This window comes from Protomyctophum parallelum (assembly GCF_964188405.1).
Source record: "Protomyctophum parallelum genome assembly, chromosome: 13".
NCBI classification, from domain to species: domain Eukaryota; kingdom Metazoa; phylum Chordata; class Actinopteri; order Myctophiformes; family Myctophidae; genus Protomyctophum; species Protomyctophum parallelum.
The window spans coordinates 46,304,656-46,327,378 of record NC_139708.1 but is presented as its reverse complement, the minus strand read 5'-3'; the positions used below and the strand labels follow the sequence as shown (position 1 = coordinate 46,327,378).

The 22,723-nt window shown below is 45.3% G+C and overlaps 1 protein-coding gene across 1 annotated transcript in view; it reads left to right on the top strand.

Moving 5' to 3' along the window:
• Positions 1-22,723, top strand: part of fscn1a (fascin actin-bundling protein 1a) — a 39,066-nt gene that overhangs the window by 1,872 nt on the left and 14,471 nt on the right. Inside the window, 1 exon segment of the mRNA XM_083780792.1 lies at positions 20,564-20,720. Coding sequence (XP_083636918.1) covers positions 20,564-20,720 — 157 coding nt within the window.

The window sequence follows — 22,723 nt, the reverse complement described above, 5'->3', positions numbered from 1 at the left end:
GAAAAAATAGCAGATCTACAAGCTCACGAGCTTGTAGGTCTGCTATTTTTGAAAAATCGAAGAACGACCGACACAGAAACATAGCTTTTTCAAGAAAACTGTCAGGATGCAGAAGACATTTATAGAATCTGATCTCAGGTCAGAATGGGTTAATATAATATTATCCACCCCTTGCATCTCGTTCTCGTCCCATATACTGTACACTGTACTGCCATCTTCACTTCATCCTTTCCCTCGCTCTCAAAGTTTGTCTCTTTTTACTGTAGGCTTCATGTTTTCCATTCACCAACCTCGCTCAGTTTCCAACGCACGCTCGCACATACACCCCCCCCCCCCCCCCCACACTCATCTCTCTCTCTCTCTCTCTCTCTCTCTGTGTCAGGCCACCATCTCCTCTCTCGCCCCAAAAACCCTCTCTCCTGACTCCAGGGCAGTCTGCTGCTGTGTGTCTGTGGTCATGATCATTAACTGTGACAGTGGTCTAGTCTGATTAGTCTTTGGACACACACACACACACACACACACACACACACACACACACACACACACACACACACACACACACACAGATCTTAATGGAAGTCCACAGACAACCTCCTGGCTGTTTGGTCAGAGGGGTGTGGAGAGATGGAAGGAGAGAGGGCTGTTTTGGTGAGAGGGGTATGGAGAGATGGAAGGAGAGGGGTATGGAGAGATGGAAGGAGAGGGGTATGGAGAGATGGAAGGTGAGAGGGGTATGGAGAGATGGAAGGAGAGGGGTATGGAGAGATGGAAGGTGAGAGGGGTATGGAGAGATGGAAGGAGAGAGGGGTATGGAGAGATGGAAGGAGAGGGGTATGGAGAGATGGAAGGAGAGGGGTATGGAGAGATGGAAGGAGAGGGGTATGGAGAGATGGAAGGAGAGGAGAGAGGGGTATGGAGAGATGGAAGGAGAGGAGAGAGGGGTATGGAGAGATGGAAGGGTTTGGTGAAGAGGGGTATGGAGAGATGGAAGGAGAGAGGGGTATGGAGAGATGGAAGGTGAGAGGGGTATGGAGAGATGGAAGGGTTTGGTGAAGAGGGGTATGGAGAGATGGAAGGAGAGAGGGGTATGGAGAGATGGAAGGAGAGAGGGGTATGGAGAGATTGAAGGTTTGGTGAGAGGGGTATGGAGAGATGGAAGGAGAGAGGGGTATGGAGAGATGGAAGGGTTTGGTGAAGAGGGGTATGGAGAGACGGAAGGAGAGGGGTATGGAGAGATGGAAGGAGAGAGGGGTATGGAGAGATGGAAGGAGAGAGGGGTATGGAGAGATGGAAGGGTTTGGTGAAGAGGGGTATGGAGAGACGGAAGGAGAGGGGTATGGAGAGATGGAAGGAGAGAGGGGTATGGAGAGATGGAAGGAGAGAGGGGTATGGAGAGATGGAAGGAGAGAGGGGTATGGAGAGATGGAAGGAGAGAGGGGCATGGAGAGATGGAAGGAGAGAGGGGTATGGAGAGATGGAAGGAGAGAGGGGTATGGAGAGATGGAAGGAGAGGAGAGAGGGGTATGGAAGGAGAGGAGAGAGGGGTATGGAGAGATGGAAGGAGAGAGGGGTATGGAGAGATGGAAGGAGAGAGGGGTATGGAGAGATGGAAGAGAGGGGTATGGAGAGATGGAAGGAGAGAGGGGTATGGAGAGATGGAAGGAGAGAGGGGTATGGAGAGATGGAAGGGAAGTAGGAGAGATTCAGGGGGTGTGTGGGGGTGGAACAGAGAGGCAGAAATGGAGACTTGTCTCTGTTTAGGACACACATCCAAGAACGGCTATACTTACCTCTTTAACAGAATTCCAGATCAAACCATTTCCATTCCTTAACATCTAGCCCTAAACCTAGCCATCATCACTGTACAGTATGTACAGTACAGTACACTGTATGTACAGTATGTAGGCTGCAGCTGGCCTGGGTTTGAATCCGAGCCAAGCATGGCCCTTTGCGGCATGGCATGCCACAACGTCTCTCTCTCTCTCTCTCTCTCTCTCTCTCTCTCTCTCTCTCTCTCTATCTCTCTCTCTCTCGCTCTCTCGCTCTCTCGCTCTCTCGCTCTCTCTCGCTCTCTCGCTCTCTCTCTCGCTCTCTGTAACTGTCAATGAACCAGAAAATGATGCTGAAAATAATTATGTAATGGTAGAGTGAGAGAGAGCTACACAGGAGTCAGGACATTTGGTTCCATTTGAACGTTCTCAGTTACAGTAGATGGAACACTCAACTGTCTGAGACCTGGACCTCTTAGACAGAATCTGGGTGCAGAATGAGTGCCATTCTGACCTGAGATCAGATTCTAAAAATGTTTATTACATCCTGACAGTTTCATTATTAACCCATTCTGACCTGAGATCAGATTCTAAAAGTGTCTTCGATTTTTTCAAAAATAGCAGACCTACAAGCTCGTATCGCGCCACTCGGTGGCGCGATATGAGCTTGTAGATCTGCTATTTTTCAATAGCTAAAGCATAACATGATGCCGACACCAAAATGGGTGCCCGGTCCGAATGGGTTAAGGTTTGGGGATGGATGCTGAAAGCAAAGCAAGTAGTGTGAAATAACCCATTTTGGGGGCGGGAACCCCTTTTTGGTGTCGGCATTACGTCATGCTTTAGCTATTGAAAAATAGCAGATCTACAAGCTCATAGCGCGCCACTCGAGCTTGTATAGGTCTGCTATTTTTTTGAAAAATCAAAGAACGACTGACATAGAAACACAGCTTTTTCAGAAAACCGTCAGGATGTAGAAGACATTTTTTTTAAAGAATCTGATCTCAGGTCAGGAATGCGATAAAGGAATGTGTTGACTGTTGACTTGTCTGGTATAATGAATGATACAGGTTTTAATTGATACTGTCTGATTCCATATTTAGTTTCTGGTTGGGGGAGGGGGGGGTGAGATGAGAATACAGTGGTTTGGGAGGTTTCCATTTTGAGCCTATGATCTGTCATTCTTTCCTTGTCCTCCCCCCCGCCCCCCTGTTTGCTTGTTCTGTCTCTCTCACTGTTGCTTACTCAGCATTGGAATATCTTTCTACTTTTTTTTTTTTTTTTTCTGTTCTATTGCTACATCATGGCTCCAGCAACAACAACGGCCTGCTTCTCCCCTAAACCCCTCACTCACCCTCCTCTTTTCTTCCCCTCCTCTCAGCCTCCCAGGAACAAAATGGAGGAAAAGTGTACAAAATAGAAAAAGGTCTGGAGACCACAGGTTCTCAGAAAGGCAAAAACAAATGGATCCATTAACCCATTTAGACCACCTTCTAAATCCTGACGGTTTTCTGAAAAAAAACCCATGTTTCTGTGTCGGTCGTTCTCAAACATTTTCATATCACGGACCCCCAAAAATGATGTCATTGGCCGCCGACCCCCATCTGAAAATATGTTGTTCAAGGGACCCCCCCCCCAGCGCGGCACTCGGTGCAGTGCTATGAGCTTGTAGATCTGCTATTTTTCAACGGCTAAACCATAACACAATGCTTAAAATGAGATGAAGTGCATTTTTATTAATACGCAAAGGGGGAAACAATTGAATTGCTTCTCCATCAACCACTCTCCTCCATTAGATTACCGTTCCGTTCTCGTCTACAGTTCAGTGAAATGTCAGAGGCATAACGTTCACCGCTCAACGCCGCAAGAATCTGCAGCGTTTGTTTGAGCTCTGATTTATGCCTCGCCGAGCCGACACTCCCCGACGGTGTCACCACGCGACGAGTCCTATTATCGCCTGACAGAAATGGCGAGGCATGCTTTTCAACCAAGAGAACGGGTTGTCTCATCACTTTTTCAGTTGGGAAAATAATAATATTTTGTCTATAGTGACACTGACACGTCACATACTGTAAACGCACTTTGTTGCTGGCGGATGAATGAGAAGCAATATAGTTCATTACATCTAGCTAGTGTTCACGCCTTCAAGAAGAGGCTGAACAAACCCCCTCCTCAGTATCTGTGACTGTAGTCCAACAGAGCTCAAGGACTGTGTCATTCATCCAACATTCAGTTTACACAGACTATCATTGATAGTCTCTTTGAATGTATTTTTCCCATAGCCTGTATCTGCTTAAGCTTAATAAAAAATAAATAAAAAAAGTGCTGGCAGAGCATTCCACTGTACAGTTTGGCCACACATCTACATGTAATGTCAATGTTGTCATGTAAGAAAATAGCTTTTAACCCATTTTGGGGCGGGTACCACTTTTGGTGTTGGCTTTTATGTTATGCTTTAGCTATTGAAAAATAGCAGATCTACAAGCTCATAGCGCGCCACCGAGTGGCGCGCTACGAGCTTGTAGGTCTGCTATTTTTGAAAAATCGAAGAACGACTGACATAGAAACGTAGCTTTTTCAGAAAACTGTCAGGATGTAGAAGAATTTTTTTAGAATCTGATCTCAGGTCAGAATGGGTTAATTGGTTAAATATTCATAAACCCCACAGACACACTTTTACACTTTCAGTCTGGCAATCCATGTCACTCCGTACAGACAGCTAAGATATAGTTAAACTAGATCTACAAGCTCAAGAGTATGAAGTTGTAGCTCGCCTACTTTTGTGCGACACCATCATATGACAAAATATATTAACCCATTCTGACCTGAGATCAGATTCATACGAGGTTTCCACTGGACACACACTGGTCTGATTAACCCATTCTGACCTGAGATCAGATTCTAAAAATGTCAGTCGCTCTTCGATTTTTCAAAAATAGCAGACCTACAAGCTCGTATCGCGCCACTCGGTGGCGCGATATGAGCTTGTAGGTCTGCTATTTTTAAATAGCTAAAGCATGACATGATGCCAACACCAAAATGGGTGCCCGGTCAGAATGGGTTAAAAAAAAAACAACTAGGCATAATACCGGTACGTTATGAAAAATCACACCCGTGTGAAGTGAGGGGCGCTCTCATCATTACATCACCATGACGTAACATGCCGATTTGCTCAATATGACGTAAATTCTCCATTAATTGTCAATGGGAATGTAATGTTTGTGTAAGACAAAAATCGACACTTAATAGCTGAATATAAAAAAAGACAAAGTTAATCGGTTTAATGTGACATTAAATGTCCTATTAGGTAACATCCAATTTCAAAATGAAATTAATATCAATATTCATAATAGGATTTGGAGTCCACATTAATCATCTAGTTCTAATCTTTAGATGAGGATTATATTGATCAAATTGACCTATATTCTAGTATTTCATTATTTTATTTTTTTAATCTGTTGAAGAGGGACTTATCCCCGGCAACAACTGGATCATTGTGATGTGGATTTTAGACGTTTGAGGGGAATTAAATTGTCTCCAGATGTTTTTAAATCAACAGCTGCTGGCTTGGCTATTTTGCCCCCATTAGCTTCTCTCCCCGGATTTGGCTATATTTGCGTAGCAGACAAGATGGTGGTTGGGTGGGTTGAACTGGGTTCCATTGGCTAAGCCATGCAGGAGTCAGAAAAAAATGCTTTGTCCAATCAAAAGCGACTGTTTCGTGCAAGAGCCTATAGAGAGCGTCGCAGTCCCGCCCCCTCGAGAGACCCGGAAAATAATTTTCCTCATAGACTTTTCAGAAAGTATTTATTTAAAGACGTTTATGCCGCGCGGACAAAGCCAACTCTTGTCGTGACAAATCATGACAATAAACACAATGTTTTGGGCCAAACAAATAATTAGAAAGTAGAAAAAAAACTGCACTTTTTTGTTGTTTTTCTTATTTGATCGGCCCCCAAAACATTGTGTTCATTGTCATGATTTGTCACGCTCCGAGTTGGCTTTGTCCGCGGCGTAACCGTCTTTAAATAAATACTTTAGGAAAAGCCTATGGAGAAAATGAATGGAGAATGATTTCCTGGGCCACTCGTTGTTCTGAAAGGGGGAGGGACTGCGACGCTCTATTGGGATAATGAGGATCTCGCTGCTGTTCATAAAGAAATGTAATCCAGACATCATCTTTAAGAAGTCTTTGGGTGAGTATCACCAGAGCCTTATGCCAACGGGTGTCATCCTAATATAAATGCACCATGACTCTGTCTGTACTGTACGTCTGTAATCCACGTAACTCGAGAACCGTTCGCCCCCACAGACTTCAAATTTGACACACGCGTTCCACACACACACACACGTGAATCTCGTTCGCTTCCGAGCGTAGGCACGGTAACGCCGCGCCTGCCTCTGATTAGCCTACCGACACTGCCCGTCTTTTGGCTGTCCTCCGAGATGCGAGGTCACTCCGTCAGTGGGAGATAATACAAGAGAACGACAGCTTGACACTCGCGACAGAATGCAGCCTTGTAGCTAACTTGTAAGCCTGAGGCAAACTAACCCATTCTGACCTGAGATCAGATTCTATAAACGTCTTCTACATCCTGACCAGTTTTCTGATAAAGCTATGTTTCTATGTCAGTCGTTCTTCGATTTTTTTCAAAAATAGCAGACCTACAAGCTCGTATCGCGCCACTCGGTGGCGCGATACGAGCTTGTAGATCTGCTATTTTTAAATGGCTAAAGCACGACATGATGCCGACACCAAAATGGGTTCCCGTTCAGAATTGGCTAATATTGTTTTGTTTATGCCGTTTGCTTTGATGGAATAATTGATTGAACATGTTTACGCCGTAATATGATTTGGGTTGGGTGTGTTCTAAATAGTTGTTTGTGTTGTGTGATTTATTTGTATGTGTAAACGTGAAACATTGCACTGTAAAAAGGTCTCTTTTCCCCCTTCATCCTTATTCTTTTTTAGTATAATATGGTATTAGTTTACTATAATGCATGATAATCACTAACACTTTATTTAGAAGTACACACCACCCAAATCAAATCATAGTACAGCGTACAGCCGTACACATGTGTTCAATCAATTATTCCATCAAAGCAAACGGCATAAACAATATTAGTTTGCCTCTTACATACAATACAATACAACTTACAAGATACAGACGGTTCTGTTGTATCATACCGTACTACTTGTATTATTTATTTCCCACCACAGAGTAACCTCGCATCAGACTATCCATCATACCTCGTCACCTCTGCTCGTCACCCCCCCAACGGGCACTGATCACCCCTAGATCTCCATATATGGAGCTGGCTTATTCTGACATCACAATGATTGCGCGACCTCGCCCTTTTTAATTAGCGAAGATCTACAAGCTCGTAGCGCTGCACTTGGTGCCGCGCTACGAGCTTGTAGATCTGCTATTTTTTGAAAATGCATTGAAAATGTGGCGCAAATCTTTGAATATAATATATTCTTTCAGAGCGAATGTTTTAACTCAAATATTTGCCGCGGCCAAATGCAGATCATTCTGGGGGTCCTTGACAGAAATATAGGTTTTTCAGGTTAGGGATTCAGATTAGAAGACATTTTGTAGAATCTGGTGTTGTCAGGTTTAAATGGATTAAGACGAAGTTTGTGGACGGTAACTAAAAGCTGGATGTAGGATGGGCTAGCGCCCCTCAAACATCACACTCCTGTGAAGTGAGGGCCACTCTTATCATCATACATCACATTCCGTGCTCGGGCCAATCAAATCATCACATTCGTGGTACACACACACACACACACACACAATGCCGCGCATAGGAGGGCGCCCCCTCAAAAGCACTGCACTCTATCCAAAATATATGGAGTCCTGGCGCTGCATGCGTGCGTATTGCAACAGAGCAGACGTTCCTTCCAGCTGTGACGTGGAGTCCTTTGGCTGTGGTCTGCGTTTTCCACAATCGTATCGTCACATTCTTTGGTCAGAACATGTCGTCCGTGTCTCATCTGTCGATTCATGTTCTTTCATAATGCTTAGCCCATTTTGGGGCGGAAACCCCTTTTGCTTTTGGAAAGCACTATGTTATGCTTTAAGCTATTGAAAAATAGCAGATCTACAAGCTCATAGCGCGCCACCGAGTGGCGCGCTACGAGCTTGTAGGTCTGCTATTTATTTTTAAATCGAAGAACGTACTGACATGGAAACATAGCTTTTTCGGAAAACTGTCAGGATGTATAGAAGACATGTTTAGAATCTGATCTCAGGTCAGAATGGGTTAGAATAGTAATGGCCACAGCTCCCCTCTGGAGGCAGTTTATAGACCCATCCCATGGGCTGAAGACACATCATTATTAGTCCGTTAGCCGGGAGGGCGATGGCTTTTAAAGTGGTCCATGCTGGGATGAGTGTCCTGTCCCTATGAACTATGCTCTTTGCGTGTGCGTGACCCCAGAGTGCAGTCTTCTCATGTTTACTTGATGAGAGACAATCATGTGATGTTGGCGTCTAAGTGTGACCACACCAAGTCCTGAGTGCTTCTTCCTAGTGACTTATTATCCTTTCTCTCTCTCTCTGAGTCTTTTATTGTGATTGAGGGGAGGAGGCCAGGAGCCCCTGTGAATCCCACTGGACGTTGTATCCTCTTTCGGGGCGGTGGTGGGGGGGCAGCGGTGGGGCGAACGGTTTGCCGAGCGGTCTTGATATACCGGAAAGGTCGCCAGTTCGAATCCCCGGACCGGCACGTCAAAATGATGACCGCTGAAGTGCCCTTGAGCAAGGCATTGAACCCCCTACCATGAAATGTTCCATGAGCAGGGCGTGGCTGTAAACAAGTTCTTGAGCTTAGTCCAGTTACCCTGCTGGGTAAACATGGTAACTTTCCTTTCCTTAGTCCAGTTACCCTGGGTAAACAAAGAACTAATCAACAAAGACCGTTGATAAACAACAGAATGAGCCCCCAGACCGTTGATAAACAACAGAATGAGCCCCCATACCGTTGATAAACAACAGAATGAGCCCCCAGACCGTTGATAAACAACAGAATGAGCCCTATAATCCTCATCTAAAGATTAGAACTAGATGATTAATGTGGACTCCAAATCCTATTATGAATATTGATATTAATTTAATTTTGAGGTATTTGGTACTTTACTCGAGTACGTCAAATGTCCAGTACTTCTACTTCTACTCCACTACATTTCAGAGGTGAATATTGTATTTTTTACTCCACTAACAATTATTTTTAAAATGTTAGTTACTATAGTTAGTTTGTAGATTTTGCTTAACGTATTATTGCAAAATATACATTAACCACTTCAGCCCTATATACATTTTGACCATTTGGAAGTAGCCGATCTACAAGCGCACAATGTGTCTCGATGTGACGCACCAATAATACCCTTGTACTTTTACTGAAATTCTGGACTTATACTTGTAACTAAGTATTTCTGTATTGCAGTAAAACAATAGAGGGTATGACATCATCATCAAACCGGAAGTTATGCAGGAACGCCTGCTGAGTGGCAAAAAACTACTTTCTGGCCTTGACAGCCCCAGACATCCACACAGAAAAGTCATATCTGATTGCATTAAACAATGTTAAAGTCACTTTGCATGTTGCTTTGCCACTCGATGTGCCATTCACTTTAACTCCTTTTGGTGTTAGCATTATGTTATGCTTTAGCTATTGAAAAATAGCAGATCTACAAGCTCGTAGCGCGCCACCGAGTGGCGCGCTACGAGCTTGTAGGTCTGCTATTTTTGAAAAATCAAAGAACGACTGACACAGAAACATGGCTTTTTCAGAAAACTGTCAGGATGTAGAAGACATTTATAGAATCTGATCTCAGGTCAGAATGGGTTAAGCATGCGCATACCCTCTATTGAGTACCGTACTCTTTCCACCACTGCTTTTGGGAACAAACCGATTTCTGTCGAAATAGGGAAAATGTATTGGCCGGCTTTAAAAGCATTGTAGCTGGAGGAGTTTACGTAATGCATTGTAGCTGGAGGAGTTTACTTAATGCTTTGTAGCTGAAGGAGTTTACTTAATGCTTTGTAGCTGGAGGAGTTTACTTAATGCATTGTAGCTGAAGGAGTTTACTTAATGCATTGTAGCTGGAGGAGTTTACTTAATGCATTGTAGCTGGAGGAGTTTACTTAATGCTTTGTAGCTGGAGGAGTTTACTTAATGCATTGTAGCTGGAGGAGTTTACTTAATGCTTTGTAGCTGGAGGAGTTTACTTAATGCATTGTAGCTGGAGGAGTTTACTTAATGCTTTGTAGCTGGAGGAGTTTACTTAATGCATTGTAGCTGGAGGAGTTTACTTAATGCATTGTAGCTGGAGGAGTTTACTTAATGCATTGTAGCTGGAGGAGTTTACTTAATGCATTGTAGCTGGAGGAGTTTACTTAATGCATTGTAGCTGGAGGAGTTTACTTAATGCTTTGTAGCTGGAGGAGTTTACTTAATGCATTGTAGCTGGAGGAGTTTACTTAATGCATTGTAGCTGGAGGAGTTTACTTAATGCATTGTAGCTGGAGGAGTTTACTTAATGCATTGTAGCTGGAGGAGTTTACTTAATGCTTTGTAGCTGGAGGAGTTTACTTAATGCTTTGTAGCTGGAGGAGTTTACTTAATGCTTTGTAGCTGGAGGAGTTTACTTAACCCTTGGCCTACAATTCACGGAAAAAACGGAATTAATCGAAAAATCTAAACCTCCCGTTAACGGAAAAAACGGAATGACAATCAATATCAGTTATCGCGGGGTCAAAAGAGCAAAAATTAATATTTTTTCGCTAATATCACTAATGTTGGATGTAATTTACCAAAAAACGGCCGAAATCCGCGTGATCGTGCGCTATCGTGCACGCGCGCCGTCTATGTGCGTCGCTGTAAAAAATGTGATATTTTGCGATCTTTTGGGGTTGATTTGAGGTTAATTTGACTTAGTTATGAAAAATATAGCATTAGCTTAGCAATCCGGACCAGCCAAGCTATTGACTAGGGTCAAACTACTACAGGATGTTGTTGATCGTTCAACCGGAAGTGACTTAGGAAGATCCGTCTATTTTAGCCAAAATCAGCATAATGGTGCTTTCCCGCCATCTGGTGGCGAATCGAGAGAATACATTTGCAATGAATGAAGGAAAAAAAACATCTCTTCAATCCACCAGATCTTTCTTGTATGTTAAAACGATGAATTAAAAATATGCCAATTTGTTACCCAAACAAAAAAATTGGGACTGGCATTCCAAGGGTTAATGCTTTGTAGCTGGAGGAGTTTACGTAATGCATTGTAGCTGGAGGAGTTTACTTAATGCTTTAGCTGGAGGAGTTTACTTAATGCTTTGTAGCTGGAGGAGTTTACTTAATGCTTTGTAGCTGGAGGAGTGACCAGGAAACATTCTTTGTAACATTTTAAAATGCCAATACGGGAGGGCATGTTGAACGTGGCACGGTGCCGCCCGACGATATCCATCCTGTTAAAGGAAAATATGCTAGTTTTGACCAGATGAAGAGCCTTGGCTCGAAACGTCGTCAATAAATATATATTTTGGAGCATACGAGTGTGCGGGTTTCCTTCTCTTTTCATATGTCACTTTTTGAACCCAGCACCTCCACGAAGTGAGCGTATTTTACTATAGTTTCTGTAGGAAAATATGCAAAACCATCAACTGGATTTATAAGCATTTCGGTTAAAGCTAATTCTTCTGGTGCGTGCAAATGGTGCGTGCTCTTTTGTAATTAGACTCCCTGTGAGAGAGGAGCGGAGCTACATTTAGTCTGGCTGTGATTTATAAGACCGGACACCTTTCTGTCTGCCTGCCCCACCACCCACTGACAGGAAATGACACACACACACACACACACACACACACACACACACACACACACACACACCAGAGGCTGTTTTTCTGTTGCCAGTTACTAACCAGGCAGACACAACCGTGACCTTGGCTGGTATGTGTTAATCTTCGGTGGCTCAGGGGCGTTAATTTGCTTCCCCCCCACAAACGCCTCTCACACACAAACACACACACACACACACACACACACACACACGCACGGACGCGCTCGTGCACACACACACACACACACACACACACTCTGTACAAAATGTTTACGCAAGCACATTCAAGCATCCTTGATCGCATTCAGTGGCCTTGACCAAATGTGTTGCTGACATTTCAGCATGTTTGTAGAACCTTCACGGTGTGTGTGTGTGTGTGTGTGTGTGTGTGTGTGTGTGTGTGTGTGCCTGTCTGTCTGTCTGTCTGTCTGTCTGTCTGTCTGTCTGTCTGTCTGTCTGTCTGTCTGTCTGTCTGTCTGTCTGTCTGTCTGTCTGTCTGTCTGTCTGTCTGTCTGTCTGTCTGTCTGTCTGTCTGTCTGTGTGTGTGTCTCTGACTGTCTGTTCTTTCAGCATCAGTAGTCTGGGAGCATCCTTAATGTGTTGTTTTATTTTATTATGTCTGTCTGGCTCTCTCTCTCTCTCTCTCTCTCTCTCTCTCTCTCTCTCTCTCTCTCTCTCCTGCACTCTTGTCTGTGTGTTGGCTTTAATGCTCTCTGTTAGCCAGTGGAACACTTTGTTTATAGTTGAATTTGCAACACAGTTGAAATGAAAATCATTTAAAATCCAATATTTTAGACCATTTGGCTGCTCAGTAAAATCATCCTTGTGGATCCATTTGGGTCCATGTAGTTAGATTACTTTACTGTGCGCCCTGTAGCAGCAGTCTCTTATGTAATCCGTCCGTTTCTGATTTTGCTGGAAATGTATTTTTTTTACCAGCTTGTGAAGCAAGCTGGTCTATATTCCGTCATTGCTCTAGTGGCTGTCCTTTAAACAAATGTACTGCTTCTGACGGAAGGTTCCGCCAGTTGGAATCCAACCGGCAACTGCTTCTGGCGCAGCGTTCCGTCTGATAAGCTTTATTATTGATATCAAAACCGAATCGCTGATTTTGGATGGATGACACCATAAGCGATGTTCGGAGGTCTTTGCTGATTATCCGGTGATCTAGATGGGAACATTGTGCGCTTTCTAGCCCATTCTGACCTGAGATCAGATTCACACGAGGTTTCCACTGGACACACACTGGTCTGATTAACCCATTCTGACCTGAGATCAGATTTTAAAATGTCAGTCGTTCTTCTATTTTTCAATAGCTGAAGCATAACATGATGCCAACACCAAAATGGGTGCCCGGTCAGAATGGGCTAGAGCAAGGATGGCAAAATGATATTATACTATTATATCTGATTGACATTTATACCACTTACATGGTGTAAAAGATCGGCTTCTCCAGATTCTCCAGAATTGTCGACCGTGACTGATTATCGGGCAATCTCTAAACTAAAGCGATGGAAAATAACTAAAGAATAGTTATAGTGGACAAAAGGGTGATATTCATACTGTGTACTTTTACAGGCACAACACACACAATACAACATCTAAACTGTACACGTAAACAAAAAACTTACAAATACTAGGCTTACAATAAAAATCACACCCGTGTGAACTGAGTGTTGCAACTCCTCTCTCTCTCTCTATCTCTCTCTCTCTCTCTCTCTCTCTCTCTCTTATCCCATTCTGACCGGGCACCCATTTTGGTGTTGGCATCATGTTATGCTTTAGCTATTGAAAAATAGCAGATCTACAAGCTCATATCGCGCCACCGAGTGGCGCGATACGAGCTTGTAGGTCTGCTATTTTTGAAAAATCGAAGAGCGACTGACATTTCTAGAATCTGATCTCAGGTCAGAATGGGTTAATCAGACCAGTGTGTGTCCAGTGGAAACCTCGTATGAATCTGATCTCAGGTCAGAATGGGTTATATATATTAGCAGGCAACAGTGCAGCACTATCACTCTCTCCGTTTCTGGCAAACGGCGCCCCCTACTGGTACTAATAGTCCTTCTGGTGCACATACACAGGCGGACACATACATAGGTGAACACGGACATTGCTGTTCCTTGGAGTGGTTGCACCACTCAAAAACTGCAGTATTGAATATTCGTTGTTTCACGTTTAATGTACTGTAGTGGTTTCTGTTATATCTCACGTTCTGCATGGTGAGTGTACAGTAGTAGCAGTATGGGTGGCCTAGAGACGACAGAGTGCAGGGAGTCTTATCCCATTCTGACCTGAGATCAGATTCATACGAGGTTTCCACTGGACACACATTGGTCTGATTGACCCATTCTGACCTGAGATCAGATTCTAAAAATGTCAGTCGTTCTTCGATTTTTCAAAAAATAGCTAAAGCATAACATGATGCTGACACCAAAATGGGTGCCCGTTCAGAATGGGTTATTATTGTGGCATGTGCCGGTCTTTCTCTAGTGTGTGTGTGTGCGTGCGTGCGTGTGTGTGTGCGCGCGCACACACGTGAACAAAGGCCGATGATATGGTGCCCCGTTTGTGGCCCAGCTGGTTGCCTCCTCTGCCAGGCCCGTAGAACAATACACACACACACACACACACCAAGGAGGGCACAATTGCACTTGATAAACGAGTCCACTGCTACGGCGGTCCCGGGCCGTCCTAAGAACCCCATCAGGCCAACAAGCTGTGCCTTTCTGCCCACTGTGGGGGTGAATGTGGTGGGTGGAGTGGACGACAAGATGGAGGGCTTCTGTTCAATAGCAGTGTTTGGTGTGGTCAGTGGCTGCTTGCGCTCTGTGTGTGTGTGTGTGTGCGGCTGTGAGCGCGCACCGCAGTTGGTGTGGTTGGGAAGGAATCTGTGCGTAGGGCCACATCTCTGGTGCGCAGAAGGGGACGTTACTGTACATGGCATCATACTGTATTTAACCCTGTGACTGTTGAGTTTAATTGGGAGACTGGTGCCCCCCCTCACAGCTCTCTCTCTCTCACTCACTCACACACACACACACGCACGCACACACACACACACACACACACACACACACACACACACACACACACACACACACACACACACACACACACAGAACCAGCCTTGTGCACTCGGCCTCTCTTGAGTCATGGTTCTCTGTGGCCTAGAGAGGAGACTGTTTGTCTGAACTGTCACACTACTAGTCAAGGTACATGCGTGTGTGTGTGTGTGTGTGTGTGTGTGTGTGTGATGTGAACCCATTCTGACCTGAGATCAGATTCTAAAAATGTCTTCTACATCCTGACAGTTTTCTGAAAAAGCTATGTTTCTATGTCAGTCGTTCTTCGATTTTTCAAAAATAACAGACCTACAAGCTCATAGCGCGCCACAGAGTGGCGCGCTATGAGCTTGTAGGTCTGCTATTTTTCAATAGCTAAAGCATAACATATATAAACACCAAAATGGGTTCATTACATGGAGAAGGAGGAGACTGCACCCGACTTGTCTGTGATGAAAAGGAGCTGCGTGTCTCTCTCTCTACTCCATCAAATCTCAATCTGTCCATTTCCTATAGAACACAAAATGGCCTCCTTTCTTTTAAAGGGATTGTGACATTAAAAAAAAGGTTTTGGAATTGTTCTTGTTTTTTTTTAGGTTTTCTAATCTCAATTGCACCCAAAAAACATGAACTTTTAACATTCAGTAGATTTTCTGTGATCTGGGGGTTTCTGGCTCAAAAAGGTGCTCTGATTTGCCGGCAGTAAGTGACATCACTTACTGCAAATCCCATATATGTAAATGGGATTTGCCAGCAGATGTCACTGTTTCACTGTGTTGCCTGTTTTCATTGTAGCTCAAAAGGCCCAAAAAACCCCAAAGAAAACTTCAGACCACAGAAAATCCACTGAATGTTCAAAGTTCAGGTTTTTTGGGTGTAATTGAGGTCATGAAACCAAAAAGAAAAATAAATGAAAATGAATGTCATAAAACCTTTAAAACAACCTGAAGGTAATAATGGCCATAGACATATAAAGTAGATATAATATGTGCTCAAGGGAGGGCAAAACTTTCCGCGAGGTTCCTAGCGATTCTGCGCTCACTTTTATCTGACCATCATGTATTTGATGAATTCCCCATGTATTGTTCTTGCTTACTGTAAATAGCTCTGGATTGAGAGTCTGATGAAGAAGGGGCTGTTGTTGTTAATAATAATAATAAACTTTATTTGCATAGCACCTTTCATACATAAATGCAGCTCAAAGTGCTTCACAGGGCAGGACACAAAAATAGAATACAATAAAACACAAGTAGTTGAAATTGAAAGAACAATGGCAAAGAACAAAATTGAATATAAGAACATAAAATAAATAAAAACAAATAAAAACACCACATGCAGCAAATCAGTCAGGGCAGGGTAGGAACGTGCATATAGTAAAACTCAACTAAAAGCAAGAGTGAAGAGGTGAGTCTTGAGTTGAGATTTAAAAATGTCTACAGAGGGTGCGTGTCTGAGCTCGAATGGAAGTTTATTCCAGGCTGTTGGGCCGTAGAAGCAAAAAAGCTGCCTCACCATATTTTTCTGTGCACATTCTTTTAGGCACTTCAAGTAGGCCAGCATTTGAGGACCTGAGGGGGGGCGGTTAGGGACATATCTAGGTAGGCAGTCACGGAGGTACGGAGGTGCAAGACCATTTAGTTAAGACGGATGCTATAATGACAAGTTAACAACGGGTATTATTAGGTTCCAAAGTTGCATCGTTCTCAAGTAGGCCCGGTGGCGGACTACTGTAGGTGCTACTGTACAAGCTGTCTGTCTCTCTCTCATGAACGGGGGGGTCTCTGAGAGGTGCTACTGTACAAGCTGTCTCTCTCTCTCATTATGAACGGGGAGGTCTCTGAGAGGTGTTACTGTACAAGCTGTCTGTCTCTCTCTCATGAACGGGGGGGTCTCTGAGAGGTGTTATTGTACAAGCTGTCTCTCTCTCTCTCTCTCTCTCATTATGAACGGGGAGGTCTCTTAGACGTGCTACTGTACAAGCTGTACCTGCAATGTGAGCCCAACAGGAAGCAGAGTTGTTATAGACTTCTAGCAGGGATCGTCAAACAGGTGGAACACTCCGTCAGAAACACCAGAGCTGGCCCCATGCCCTCTTTACTTATTTAACTCATTATATCTCTCTCTCACTCTTGCCCTCTCATTGTTTGTTACCATTCCATTTTATTGTGTAGAGTTAGACTATGTGTTCATGTGTACTCCCCCTGTTCCCCCCTTTCGGTCTCCCTCTGTCCCCTCTCCCCTCCCTCTCCCTCCCCTCCCTCTGTCCCCTCTCCCCTCCCTCTGTCCCCTCTCCCCTCCCTCTCCCTCCCCTCCCTCTGTCCCCTCTCCCCTCCCTCTCCCTCCCCTCCCTCTGTCCCCTCTCCCCTCCCTCTGTCCCCTCTCCCCTCCCTCTGTCCCCTCTCCCCTCTCTCTGTTCCCCTCTTTCTGTCTCCCTCTCCCTCCCCTCCCTCTGTCCCCTCTCCCCTCCCTCTGTCCCCTCTCCCCTCTCTCTGTTCCCCTCTCTCTGTCCCCCCCTTTCTGTCTCCCTCTGTCCCCTCTCCCCTCCCTCTGTCCCCTCTCCCCTCCCTCTGTCCCCTCTCCCCTCTCTCTGTTCCCCTCTCTCTGTCCCCCCCTTTCTGTCTCCCTCTGTCCCCTCTCCCCTCCCTCTGTCCCCTCTCCCCTCCCTCTGTCCCCTCTCCCCTCTCTCTGTTCCCCTCTCTCTGTCCCCCCCTTTCTGTCTCCCTCTGTCCCCTCTCCCCTCCCTCTGTCCCCTCTCCCCTCCCTCTGTCCCCTCTCCCCTCTCTCTGTTCCCCTCTTTCTGTCTCCCTCCGTCCCCTCTGTCTCCTCTCCCTCTGTCCCCTCTCCCCTCTCTCTGTCCCCCCCTTTCTGTCTCCCTCTGTCCCCTCTCCCCTCCCTCTGTCCCCTCTCCCCTCCCTCTGTCCCCTCTCCCCTCTCTCTGTTCCCCTCTCTCTGTCCCCCCCTTTCTGTCTCCCTCTGTCCCCTCTCCCCTCCCTCTGTCCCCTCTCCCCTCCCTCTGTCCCCTCTCCCCTCTCTCTGTTCCCCTCTTTCTGTCTCCCTCCGTCCCCTCTGTCTCCTCTCCCTCTGTCCCCTCTCCCCTCTCTCTGTCCCCCCCTTTCTGTCTCCCTCTGTCCCCTCTCCCCTCCCTCTGTCCCCTCTCCCCTCCCTCTGTCCCCTCTCCCCTCCCTCTGTCCCCTCTCCCCTCTCTCTGTTCCCCTCTTTCTGTCTCCCTCCGTCCCCTCTGTCTCCTCTCCCTCTGTCCCCTCTCCCCTCTCTCTGTTCCCCTCTCTCTGTTCCCCCCTTTCTGTCTCCCTCTGTCTCCTCTCCCCTCCCTCTGTCCCCTTTTCCCTCTGTCCCCTCTCCCCTCTCTCTGTTCCCCCCTTTCTGTCTCCCTCTGTCCCCTCTTCCCTCTCTTGCTCCTAGTTCTCTCTCTTCCTCATGTGTACACAAGGCGGTCGATTGCTGCCATGTGGTTCTCATCTTGGTCAGTTATTTTTCCTGCTCAATCGTGTGCGTGTGTGTGTGTGCACGTGTGGACAAGAGGGAGGGAAATATGCACGTGTGTGTGTGTGTGTGTGTGTGTGTGTGTGTGTGTGTGTGTGTGTGTGTGTGTGTGTCCGTCCCTGCATATTTCTGCCGAAATTCAATCGCTCCATGGAGGCCGGAGCTCCAGTTGGCGTTCAAACGGGAGAGGGCTGTTTTCTTTTTCCTTTTCTTTTTTCATGCAAAATGAGAGCAATGATTCTGTAGGGGACGGCTAGTTTAGGTAACGCTTGTTATGTCATAACATATTACAGCTTTGAGGTCAGACTTAAGGGATTACGCACTCGCATAAAAACAAGATGCAACACTCCATGTCTCTTTGTCCAGCTTTTTTTTGGGAAACATTTCTGTTGTTTCCTTCTAAGCACTAAAGCAGACAACACTTTTACAAAGACTGATGTAACATAGTATGTTCATACTAACATTATTAACATGGTTTGTTCATATTAATGTTCACATATTATATTAACCCATTTTGGGGCGGGAACCCCTCTTGGTGTTAGCATTGTGTTATGCTTTAGCTATTGAAAAATAGCAGATCTACAAGCTCATAGGAGATCTGCTATTTTTTGAAAAATCTAAGAACGACTGACTTAGAAAAATAGCTTTTTCAGAAAACTGTCAGGATGTAGAAGACATTTTTAGAATCTGATCTCAGGTCAGAATGGGTTAACAAAAAAAAATCAGACCCGTCTGAAGCGAGTGGTGCAACAGCACCTCCTATTGGTACTCTAAACATCGGGGCATAGGTTGGGACATCGCTGTTCCTTGGAGTGGTTGCACCACTCAAAATAAGTTTCCTTTTTAGGAAAAACAGGGTCTTCTTCTCTATCTATCTATCTATCTATCTATCTATCTATCTATCTATCTATCTATCTATCTATCTATCTATCTATCTATCTATCTATCTATCTATCTATCTATCTATCTATCTATCTATCTATCTATCTCTTATAGATAGCTATAGATTGAAAGAGATGCAAAAAGTGAGATGGGGGGAAAGGGTGAGAGACACAAATGTACGAGCGAGAGAGAACAGCATGAAGCTGGGGAGTTCTCTCTCTCTCTCCTCCCTCTCTCTCCCCTCCCTCTTCACATATTTACACACCACTCCATAACCTCAGTCCATCTCTGTCTGAACCGTCCATCCAACCCTCCAGGCTACTGTATATAGGTCTATTCTAGAGCAGACCATGACCTCATACTGTACAATACCATGCATTGTACTGTACTGTGTGTGTGTGTGTGTGTGTGTGTGTGTGTGTGGTGTGTGTGTATTGTCGTTAGAAGGTCATGTGCGTGTGTGTCTGTCTAGTGTATATATTTGTCTTATCGATGCGTCTGTGTTTGTTTACCTCTTTGTTGCACTCGAGTCGAGTGCTGCTAATGGAGCTTTAATGTTTGCTCTGTGACGTTCGGTTCATTTTGGGGTGAACCGGTCGGAGAGAGAGAGACACACAGTCACTGGGACTGAATGAATTGAATTAAAGATAGATCTCCAATATGTACGTATGCATTGTAGAATAGATGCCACCGCGTGGGAGATGCTCGTCTGCACAACGACTGGTTTGTCACTGACTGTCTCCACCAGCCAGGGTTAAACCTTTGAACTTTTGGTTTGAGCTTATGACAGCTGTGTGCGTGTGTGTACGTGCAAAAGACTCCTTTAATCCCGGCCATCTGATGCTCATTTAGTGTGTCTGATCCTGACCAGAGGCTGTGTGTGTGTGTGTGTGTGTGTGTGGCTGTGTGAGACTCAGCATCTGGACCTTTTGTGTGTGTCTGATGCCTGGAATGTCGATTGTTTGTTTTGCACATCTGTTCCGCTCTGACGACGTCGTGGCTATCTGTGGTCTTTCTTCACATGTACCTTTTGGCTCATTTCTTTTGGCAAATCATCACATCGCCGTTCTGTTTTGAGCAGTGTTGTTTTCGTCGACTAAAACTAAGGCGGAGAATGTTCGTCGACTACCTTTTCCACTGAAGAAAACTAAATGGAAACTAAATTAAAACTATGCTATGGTGACTAAAACTAAATATTGCTGAAAATAGCAGATCTACAAGCTTGTAGATCGGGCTTGTAGATCGGCTATTTTCAGCAAGTGTAAAATAAGTCATTATGACGGCAACAAGGCCCGCAAAAATACATTTTAGTCGACTAAATCACCTGTAGATTTAGTCGACTAAAACTAGACTAACACTAATACATTCCAGGTGACTAAAATGTGACTAAGACTAAGTGAAAACTATTCAGGAGACGATGACTAAAACTAGAATGGAAATTTGCTGCCAAAAACAACACTGGTTTTGACTCCTCCTCCCCTCCTTCCCTCCCCCAGGTATGGATCTGTCAGCCAATCAGGACGAGGAAGGGGACCAGGAGGTGTTCCAGGTGGAAATGTGCCGTGAAAACCGGAAGTGCGCGTTCCGAACGGCCGCCGGGAAATACTGGACCCTAACTGCAAATGGTGGACTGCAGTGCACCGCCTCCACCAAGTAAGACCCCACGCACGCGTGCGTGCGCACACACACACACACACACACACACACACACACACACACACACACACACACACACACACACACACACTATATGAAGGTTGTCGGGGTCACCATAACTTGTCCAAAATGTGGCAGCCAGAGTTTTATGTCAAACTAAGATGAGAGAACACATTACTCCAGATTTATAGCTTCACTGCGTTGGCTTCGGGTTGTTTTTTAGGATTGATTTTAAAATGACGTTTGTAAAGCTCTCAATGGTCTCGCACCGTTCCTACCTACATGACTGCCTGCCTAGATATATCCCAAAACCCACTCAGGTCCTCCACAGCTGGCCTGCTCGAAGTGCCTAAAAGAAATGGCAACTAAAAAAACACGGTGAAGAAGCTTTCTGCTCCTAGGGGCCGACGGCGTGGAACAAACTCCCACTGTACCTTCGACAGGCAGCCTCTGAAGTTTAACAAACTCCCACTGTACCTTCGACAGGCAGCCTCTGTAGTTTAACAAACTCCCACTGTACCTTCGACAGGCAGCCTCTGTAGAACATTTTAAAGCACAGCTCAAGACCTACTTCTACACCCTTGCTTATAGTTGATCTTTTATATTCTTATTTTAGTTATTCGTGTCCTCACTGCATTGCATTACTGCTATTTATTTGAAAGTTGTTTCATGCCTTGCTTTTCTTTTCTTCTTTTTCTCCATTGCTCTGTAAAGCACTTCGAGCTGCATTTCATGTCATGAAAGGTGCTATACACAAATAAAGTTGTATTATTATTATTATTACCACAAAGTCAGGAAATACTATGTCTGTGTGCAGAATCTTCAATTGTATTGTGTCTGTAAACAATTGGGAGGTCAGGATCAGGGGCAAGAAACAATGATTTGCACACATGAACATACGCACCGACGGACAAGTCATGCACACATGCAGAGGCGTGTCTACATTAACCCATTTCTGACCTGAGATCAGATTCTAAAAATCTCTTCCACATCCTGACAGTTTTCTGAAAAAGCTATGTTTCTATGTCAGTCGTTCTTCGATTTTTCAAAAATAGCAGACCTACAAGCTCGTAGCGCGCCACTCGGTGGCGCGCTACGAGCTTGTAGGTCTGCTATTTTTCAATAGCTAAAGCATGACATAATGCTAACACCAAAAGGGGTTCCCGCACAAAATGGCGAGGACAGGCGTCTGCCGTCCGCCTGTCCAAATCCATTTTCTGCCTGTTGGCCAAAATCCATAACAATGAGGAAAAAAAGTGGGCAAAAACAAGACCCTTTTAGAACTATTAGTGGACAGCTGATTGGCCGTTGTGGTAGAGCACGACCCCCCCAATCACCCGAGCCTTTCATGTCGGTGGAGTTTTGGCCTCTCTGATTTCCTGAGGAATTGGATTCCATCATTTTGGTGCAATAAAAAGAGAACGCTGCCTTCTCCTATTTTTCTTTCGTGTTTTTCTTTTTGGGGGGGGGTTTTGTACCTAGTAAACCTCCTGTGTTCTGGACAGAGTGTATGACGGATAGAAGTCTGTTATGTATGTATGCTTGTAGGTCGGCTATTTTCGACACTGCCGTTACTGTACGACTAAAGCATGAATCGGACTTTCGATTGTCATGGAGGTGAGGACTCAAGAGTAGAACTACTGCTTCTTCGCCTAGAAAGGAGTCAGCTGAGGTGGTTCGGGCATCTGGTTACGATGCCTCTCGGGCGTCTCCCTATAGGGAGGTCCTCGACGCACGTCCCACTGGGAGGAGACCCCGGGGCAGACCAAGGACCACGTCCCACTGGGAGGAGACCCCGGGGCAGACCAAGGACCACGTCCCACTGGGAGGAGACCCCGGGGCAGACCAAGGATCACGTCCCACTGGGAGGAGACCCCGGGGCAGACCAAGGACCACGTCCCACTGGGAGGAGACCCCCGTGGCAGACCAAGGACCACGTCCCACTGGGAGGAGACCCCGGGGCAGACCAAGGACCACGTCCCACTGGGAGGAGACCCCGG